This window comes from Nylanderia fulva, unplaced genomic scaffold (assembly GCF_048542155.1).
Source record: "Nylanderia fulva isolate GAGA-0341 unplaced genomic scaffold, ASM4854215v1 Scaffold15, whole genome shotgun sequence".
NCBI lineage: Eukaryota > Metazoa > Arthropoda > Insecta > Hymenoptera > Formicidae > Nylanderia > Nylanderia fulva.
In genome coordinates, this window is record NW_028189730.1 from 2,116,857 (window position 1) to 2,126,206 (window position 9,350).

The 9,350-nt window shown below is 33.9% G+C and overlaps 3 protein-coding genes across 3 annotated transcripts in view; 1 reads left to right on the top strand and 2 right to left on the bottom strand.

Annotated features, from left to right (window-relative positions):
• The window catches only part of LOC114938913 (uncharacterized), a 4,501-nt gene extending 3,113 nt beyond the window's left edge, over positions 1-1,388 (top strand). The window contains exons 8-12 of the mRNA XM_029313051.2: positions 56-128; positions 204-278; positions 356-445; positions 699-785; positions 865-1,388. Coding sequence (XP_029168884.2) covers positions 56-128; positions 204-278; positions 356-445; positions 699-785; positions 865-945 — 406 coding nt within the window. The 3' untranslated portion in view covers positions 946-1,388. The remainder of the gene's footprint in view (positions 1-55; positions 129-203; positions 279-355; positions 446-698; positions 786-864) is intronic.
• The window catches only part of Adsl (adenylosuccinate lyase), a 25,137-nt gene extending 19,840 nt beyond the window's left edge, over positions 1-5,297 (bottom strand). Inside the window, exon 1 of the mRNA XM_029313050.2 lies at positions 5,049-5,297. Within this exon, the coding sequence (XP_029168883.1) occupies positions 5,049-5,204 (156 nt within the window). The 5' untranslated portion in view covers positions 5,205-5,297. The remainder of the gene's footprint in view (positions 1-5,048) is intronic.
• On the bottom strand, positions 283-8,552 carry LOC114938911 (uncharacterized). The gene is made up of 4 exons (XM_029313049.2): positions 7,900-8,552; positions 6,452-6,930; positions 5,996-6,196; positions 283-3,163 (listed from the first exon to the last, which is right to left on the bottom strand). Exons 1-4 carry the CDS (start codon positions 8,108-8,110, stop codon positions 2,048-2,050), a joined length of 2,007 nt encoding a protein of 668 aa, XP_029168882.1. The 5' UTR covers positions 8,111-8,552; the 3' UTR covers positions 283-2,047.
• Positions 8,553-9,350: the final 798 nt, after the last annotated feature.

Consider the following 9,350-nt stretch of genomic DNA (forward strand, 5'->3'; position numbering starts at 1 on the left):
ACAATATACTCCAAAATATACTGTAAATATAAAAATAATTTCAATTATTATTCAGATGTGTATCAAACGAAAATCCCGGGTTGGAAATAGCAGCATCGAGAACACTTGTTTGCCCGGCTGTCCAGAAAGTATAAAAAAAATTAATGTAGAATTATTACTCTTGAAAAATAAATTACAACAGAATATCTCGATTTCTATTTTAGGACGAATATGTTGAATTGCCGAAATCGATCGAGCATCGAATGAAGGACGTTTGTTCACACTGCAAGCGACTTCAGGTGACTTCAGAACGCGATGGTTTTATTATATTCTGATTATATTTGAAAATTTCTCAATTGCATTTTTATATTTTCAGAGTTCAACGCCAACTTCGGCAAACAGCTGCAACATCTTCAAAGACAAAAAGGGAAAATATTTTTGCGAGTTTTGCGCTCCAACAGATAGGGTAAATATCTTTGTCAATTTATATTTGTGTATTATAAAAATTATTATTCAAACCTTTCGGACGGAAAAACTTCCTCCGTGTTACAAATGTCTGGCTAGAACAGATTTATATATATGAAATCGTGCGCAAACGAAACAATAACTCTCTCTTCAGTAGTCAAATTGATCGATGAAAGCAAATTTTCGAATTATTTAATTTGCTTAAAAAAAAAGAATATATTTTTTCCGTCGTTTTTTTTTTTTTTTTTTTTTAGTTAATAAGCAGAGTCGAAGTCAAGGATCTGAAGAAGCTACGGTGTGCCAATTGTCGATTATCTCTTCGACCACGAGGCTTTAAAATCGTAAGTGTCAAGAAATGCCAATCTATCTGACAAAAAAATTAATGAAAGTGATGGATCAAAAATATTTTTTTATTCGCAGAATAAATTGAAACCGGACGCTTGTCCGAAATGCGGTCAATCGCAGAGACAGACAGCGGCTTCTTCTCCATCCTCCATGTAAACGCATCGCAATTACATTGTAACACACAACTACAGATATCTCACGTCGATAGAGTAGATATTGCATGAACAGGAAGCGTTGATATATCGTGATTGCTTTAAAAACTCATTCCTTACAATATAATAGTCATTAGGAACAGCGATAAGGAATAAAACGAATTTTCGTTTTTTTTTCGCGTAAATGTTAAAAATAGGAGCACGAGAAATCGCGTTGTTGATTATTAATTGTAACTTAATGTAAGATATCGGGGGGAACACATGATTCGTATCTTCTTTTGTAACATGATACCTATTTCCGTCCTCTATTTGTAATCAGTTGTAATGCTGTAATGCACTTTTCATTATTTTTAGCTTCATTTTTTATACTTTTGAGTCTTGTAGCATTCTTGTATCATTAAAATATATATATATATAAATATATATATAGAGCGATTTCAAATATAATATTGCATAATTTCTTCATATTGATAAATTCGCGTTCTTCAGAACTTTCTTCTCGCCCCGAGCGCGTAACGATAAAAAAATAAAAATATAACGATAAAAAATCTGAGGTCTCTTAAAAAACCATGCGATTGTTGAAATAGTACTCAGAGATCGGGGCTCCTATTTTACGTCCTCCAAATAAGTATATAGTAAGTACGTTCGCAGCAACGCATATGAAACTTAATCCGATATAAATCTGTCGTTTTACAAATGAGATCATGCGCATCGATCATTAAAAAAAAAAAGAAAAAAATAAATTTATACCAACGATTTTATACGCGGTTTCAAAGTACTAGGAAAAAATACTAGTACAAGATTGGATCATTAAAATAATAAATAATATAACTCTATATAAAAAGAGTTATTAAACTAAGAAACTAGATCGAGCTCTTAAACAACGCGTAAAAGATCCTTATGCTACTTACATGCAAATCTTTGGCAGCATCAATAAAAAAAAAGACAAATATCCTAATATGATTATCACCCGTCAAGTGCGTGAAATAAAACGTAAAAACGCCTTCTTTGGTATCTCTAGCGTCGCGTCGTCTTTTAAAATCTGCGTAAAGCGATTTTCAAAAGAAAAAAAAACGAAAAAAAAGAAGAGGAAAGAAAAGTCCAAATCACAACCAACCACGACCGGCTGTCGTCTGTTTCAAGATCGGTCTAGGACGTTTCTCGTCACTGCCATTTATCGCGTCGAACGAGACAAGATACGGTGCCGTCCCGTTGTTCTCCGACGCGTAGATCGGCGTAAGATTCATCATGATGTTCGGTAAACAATTTGGAATATAGCCGGACGCGATGTTCTCGGCTTCCGGCTTCAGTACAACTCCCTCGCGCCGAAAATCGCCGTCGCCGATAAAATTTTCCTTATCCGTCGCGATCGATCCCGGCTGGTTGTGCCAGAAGGTGGACGGTCGGCGATCGGAATTCATGAACAAAGGCACTCCGGTCAGCTCGTCGGGAAGACGATTAACGAATGAGGTTTGCGGATAATTAACGATTGCGTCCTTCGGATATAGATAATTCTGATGAGGCTGCAGGACGAGATAGCACGACGGAGCTGGATTTCGATAAGGTACTTGGTACTGGATGGCGTCGCTGATCAGCTGATTCTGGTCGATCGTCTTACCGAAAGATCGATAGTTCTGGTAAGAATAGCGATAATTCGAAACACTGTTCGGGTGCCGGTTGCCGATACCCTTATTGAGAGACGGCATTGCCTTCGGCAAGGAATATCTCGCGTCGTTCTCAGATTCGCACGTCGTGTTCGACGATTCCTTCGAGCTGCCGGAGTTCGCGGACGAACCGGACAACTGGGAGACCAGATTGGAGCTCCACATGTCGAAGTTCCGGAAGCTGTCCGTCGATATATGACTGACATCGCTCTTCTGGTGCGTCTGCGGATCCTTGGCGACGTCTAGCCGTACATTGTTGTCATTGATATCAGTCAGCGTCTCTATCTTCTCGTCGTCCAGCGTCGCCGACATGGTTAGCATAGTGGCGTAACGAGTGTTTTTCGGGTTCCGATTGGATTTGACAGAGTTCCCTTGATCGTTGCCTTGATTGATACCGGGTGACAACGGCGGGCAAATGGGCGGAAGAAGTTGCTTCTGGCAATGATTAGACTCATTCTGCGTCGGAGCCGACGATGACGTAGGCGTCTTCTTAGACTGCAGATACTTTCGGACAATGTTCACGTCGCCCTTATCGTCTACCGTGCCACGATCTTCGTACTGATAATACGAATATGCGAAGTTCGGAGAGAGGGATTAGATAGATTTTGCCCAGACAATATAATGTAGGTCTGGCTGCACCGACATTCATTTCATCTCAACAAAATTTTAAAGATATCTCTAAATTTTCTTTTTAAATATACACTCACTGCAAAAAAGCGATATCCTTAAAATTTCGAAAAATCGTCAAACTTCAAATGACGATAACTTTGTAAATAAGAAAGATAGAAAGGTTTTTAAAAAATGAAAATAAAGCTTGGAATCTCTGCTTTAAGAATCTATTTATTTCAATGTTGCGAGATAAATTTATTAAAAATGGCGGATGACAAAACGAAAGAATGCAAATTTGAAAAATATGGTCCGAGTTTGCCAAGGCACATGGCGTGAGTCAAATGTCGCAACTCAATGAGATAAAAAGTATATGATAGTACAGAGTTTCCCCTTTAAAATGCTTTTTTACTCATCTCGATACGATGATTTTTCGCCGAGATATTCGTATTTAAATAAAAAGGCAGCTTTTTACTTTAAATGCGAATAACTCTGCGAAAAATTGTCGTATCGAGATGAATAAAAAAGCATTTTAAAGGTAAAACTCTGTACTATTACGAACTTTTTATCCCATCGAGTTGCGACATTTGACTCACGCCATGTGTCTTGGTAAAGTTAGACCATTATTTTTCAAATTTGCATTTTCTCGTTTTGTCATCCGCCATTTTTAATAAATTATTTCGCAACATTGAAAGAAATAGATTCTTAAAGTGGAATTTCCAAGCTTTATTTTCATTTTTTAGAAACCTTTATATCTTTATTATTTATAAAGTTATCGTTATTTGAAATTTGATTTTTTCCAAATTTTGAATGTATCACTTCTTTTTTTGGAGTAAGTGTATTTTTTCTTAATATTTTAGACAGATAATATAAAGATTATTCAGCATATTATGTTTTATAAAATAAGGTAAATGTGATACAAAAAGGGCTACTTTAACGAATTCATTGATATTGAGTTACTTAAGTTAATTGATATCTATTATCGGTGCAAACCAAATATTGTAAATAAGTCGCCAGAATACGAAGAGAGTTCAAGCATCACAAGAGAACAGTTCACTTTTTTTAAACGAGAATTGGAAACAAGATTATAAAGTAATGTCATATTGGAATGCGTATTTTATTGTTTAAGTTTTCGATAATCAATTGATGAGAATTATTTTTTTAATCGATCTTCTCGAACTTTTTAAAGTTCTTGTAAAGGAGTTATTAACATTGAAAATTGTTTAAATGCATATTAATATATTCCTCATTAGAATAATAATTAATTATAATCTTTTTTTACATAACTTGAAGTATTTACGCTAAGATCTTACGTCTTAAGCTGACGTTTCGTATAACCTTCGTGGGGGTCCACGATAACATGTTTTCGAAATGTCACGCACAAATCGATAAGATGTGGGGCAGTATGAACGCGTTAAAAACAATTTCATAATCTTCTTGCAAAGCACATTGCCGTAAATTTATTTGTCATAGATAAGTAGAATTTTTTTATCCAAAAATATTATTTTCATATATTATTTATTATTTTTTATATTTATATTTTTCATAAATTTCTCATTCAAAAAAATTGTAGAGAACGATTTCAAAAACAAAACGGATCTTAGAAATCTTCTAAATTACGTATCTAATTTCGACTGGATTAAATGTAGTTGTAATCATATAGAATCAACATACAGAGTTTATTTTTATCTTATATACTCTTCGCGAGAGCCTGAAGAAGGTAAGATTCAAATATAAATATTATATTCGTTGTATTCGCAAGGAATTTATAATGCCAATGATACAACACGAACAATACCAGTAAATGAATCGTGTATTATCTTTTTGTCGCACATACCATTTCAGCCTTGGCCAGATAGATCCAGAGCTTGCGCCACGTGCTGAATTTATTTTGGTCACTAAAATTATAGCTCATCTTCTTGGAGGCGTACCGAGTCGACAGAGGACTGCGATAATCGCAATAATCACTGGTCTGCACTTTCGAAACGCTCATCGTGCGATTGAGAGAGAAGAAATTCGCGGAGTGAAAGAACCGTTTAACGCGACCGCATGAATGAAACTACTACGCCGACCAGCTGATGTTGCGATCAATATCGCCGAGTTTGGCCGAGTCTGGCCGAATGACTAGAATGACAAAGTGAGCGCCTCGTGACGAAAAACACGAGAAACTACTTCAAAGGAGCCGCTCAATTCCGTCGATAATCCGGTAATTATATCTTGAAAGTCACGTGTCATCGACTTTTTTCAGCTACGATCTTAGCGTAATAAAAGCAAAAATCTAAAGTTGCATTAAAAATGTGATTGTATCTTAAACATTTCATTAGTTCTCTAATTTCTGCATATCAATTACACACGCATTCCAATATAACATGATAATTAAATGATAAAAAATATCGACTCTTGTAAATTTCATTATTATATAAATAAATAAAAAAAAAATATATATATATATATATAAAATTTCAATAAATAAATCTCCTGTTTTCACGAATATATAGAAAAATTATACTGACTTTCTTCGTTTAATTTCGATTTTAATTGAAGCAGCGTCGTGCAAAATGCTTTTAAAAGTATAATTTTAAGAAAGTTAAAACCATTATTTTAAAAATTATACGTCAGTGCTTTTACGAACAATTATTAATTTTCCTGAATAAAAAGAAGTGGCCAAAAATAGAATCTATTAAATAAAAAATAGTATCTATAAAATTTCAGTGCTTCAATTTTAATCGTTGAAAAATCTGACGTGATCGCAAAAACAGAAAAAAATAAAAATTGTCTACTCACCACATTAGAAGGATTCCAATCGACACGCGCCCATTCTACGTGTACTTCGTTGCATTTGAAAAGCTTTTCGGGTCTCAATTTTCGTCTTGCCAAGGCTGCATTTCGATGCGATTTAAAGGAGACGATAGCGTAAGCCGCGTCATGATTCGGAAATCGATAAATAGATACGTATTCGATATCCCACGCTGATGCATAGATTACCTGGTCGCATACGAAAAAAAATTATTTAAACATTTTAATAATAAATTTAAAACAAGAAAAGAGAGGTAAAAATAAATTTTTTTTAAATTAAGCTGTCAAAAATAAGGAGAAAATATAAATTTTAATTAATTATTTTATGTAATCAAAATATAAGAGCTCTGGCTAAAAATATGAGATACTCGAAAAAATATAAATATAAAAAATATTAAAAAATACATAAAAAGAAATAAAAAATAACGCAAACAAAAAACTTACTCTGACAACCTCCTCGGACCTGATATGCCACGGCAATGGACCGATGTAGAGCTTGCACTTGTTCACGCTCGCCAGGACTCGGATCTTCTTACCCGGGGAGATCTCGAATTGATCCAGCTGGACGATGGCGCGTCCAGCATCCTCCGGATTCGTGTACATGATGAAGCAGTAGCCTCTCGTGAGCTCGGCCATGTCGACCATCAGCCGTATCTGGAAGACCTCGCCGATCGTCTTGAACAGCGGATACAGGGTGTCCTCGTAGATCGTCTTCGGGATGCGGCCGACGAAGATCTCGCAATCGATGCCGGGCGTCGGCCCGGTCCATCGAATCGGCTGTATGCTGAGGATCCTCTGGCCGTTGATCTGCGTTGATGCTAATTTGTACTCGTGCAGAAGCCGAAGAACGTTTTTGTGCGTCTGCAATTGTCGGCGTAACGCGGGACACATGAGCGAGGCCTTTGGATCATTCTCATTTCCTCCTGCGCATTAATGAAGATAGATATGTTATAGATCAATTTATTAGGAACAACAGATATTTTCGTTCCGAAAAAATCTCGCGATTCAGATATAAATAATATATGTAGCAATTAACTTCGAAAATATTTTTACATATTTTAATGCAGATTAATCAAATGAAATAATAATATTGTGTGGTAATTTTAATTGAGAAAAACAATTTTTTTTTTTTCAATAATACTGTTGACTTTATTTTTATTAAATCTGGATTGTTTCAGATGTGATGTAAAATTGCAATATTTCGAGTTATATATAAATGCAATATTAATAAAAAATAATTACAAGATATTTTCATTCCAAAAAAATCTCACGATTCAGATATAAATAATATATGTAGCAATTAACTTTGAAAATATTTTAATATCATATTTTAATGCAGATTAATAAAATAAAATAATGTTGTGTCGTAATTTTAATTGAGAAAAAAAAATTTTTTTCAATCTCAATAAGACTAATACTATTGACGTTATTTTTATTAAATCTGGATTGCTTCACAGATGTGATGTAAAATTGCAATACTTCGAGTTATATATAAATGCAATATTAATAAAAAATAATTATATACGTATCGAAATATAAGCTCTGGCTAAAAATATGAGATATTCGGATAAAATATAAAATAAATATAAAAAATATTGAACAAAAAGCTAACTACATAATCTGATAATCGAATATAAATAAATCTATATAAGGAACCATACAGATACACTATTGTTCGCACATACGATATATACACTAATAATAACACCGCGTAATCGTATCCATGGCGAAGCTATTGTCCGAAATAAACACACACATTATCTTTCGACGTGCTCTCTCGTATCATTCCAAAAGAGACCAGAAATATTTTCACTTCCCACAACGCACATAAATATATCGCGAGCGATTAAGACGCAAATTGCGCGCAATAAAAAAAAACTCTCTCGACTCACCATTGTCGAAATTTTCTAAATCGAGGGACGATTCCTGGTCGGTGACATCCGTCCTGCTTTCGTTGTCGGACGTAGGATAAGACCACACGATGGATTCCTCGCTCATCGACTTCATCCTCTCGATCTCGCGCTTAATGTTCTCTTTGTTGCTGCCACCTCTTCTCCGATTGTTTCCTCTGCGGCCACCCTTCGATTTATGATTGTTCTCCATCTCCACAAGCAATCTCTCGATCAATAAATCGATATCAGCTGATTAAAGATGACTCTTCGCGAGCGATCACTGACATAAGAATAATATATATACACACGTAATTTATATGTATATATAAATATATATATATATACGAGTAATATGTATATTTTCTTATATGTCTCGCGAGTCTATTGCGGGTCCTCGAGAATCGATCTATTGACACGAAGCAACGAGACGAGCTCTGATCCTGTCCGTGAGGAGAACAGCCGAATTATGCGCGACTGTTCGATTATCGAGAAAGAAGGATTTGGGATGCCCCACAGGATTGGCGGAAAATTTAACAGGGAAGGGATGATGTGGGTTCGTCTCTCTTCTCCACGCATGTTTGCATGTCTCCTTCTGCGGTACAAAAGAGAAAAGAGAACACCGACACACCGCACCGGCTCGATTTTCGTCTGTTGATCATTCGCCGACGACCGCCAACAATTTATAGCCGGCATCTGTCAAACAATTGACCTTATCGCGTCACTTGATATCGGGAACACGTGCGGTAACGCGCACTGATCTTTCTACGTTTCTCGAAATGTGCACATTTGAAAAATATGTAAAGTTCAATGACATTAATTTTTTTTTTTAAGTGTATTTTAATTTTTAAAAACATATAAATAGATTATTTTTGTATTTTATTTTATTTCGATAATAATTAGAATAATGTCATTACGAGATTTTTTATTCTTTTAGTTTCTTTTCATTTATATTTAATTTATATATTATATATATGTATATATTTTTTTTTTAATTTACTCTTATTTTATTTTTTAATATATATATATATAAAATTGTACATATATGTATATATATTAATATATATAATATATATATATATATATATATATATAAATTAAAATAAAAATATCAAATTACGATAAATCACAATTGTCATAAAAAATTAAATAATTAAATAAAATGAAACAAGTTAAATAAAAAAATAAAAATTATATATACAATTTTAATTTTATTTATAGTGTTGCAAGAATATATCAAATTAAATTTAATAAAAATTATATTTAATAAAATTATAGAATTTAATAAAAAGATTTTTATTAATTTATATTCTCGCAACGTTCTAAATAAAATTTTTATTGGAACTCAAGCACGCACTTTTATGTCGTTTGATCTTCGAATTTCGAAGAAAAAAAAATTGTTGCAAATTAGCGAGAGATTTAGATTACCTTGTTCTCTTTTCAAAACGCAGAGA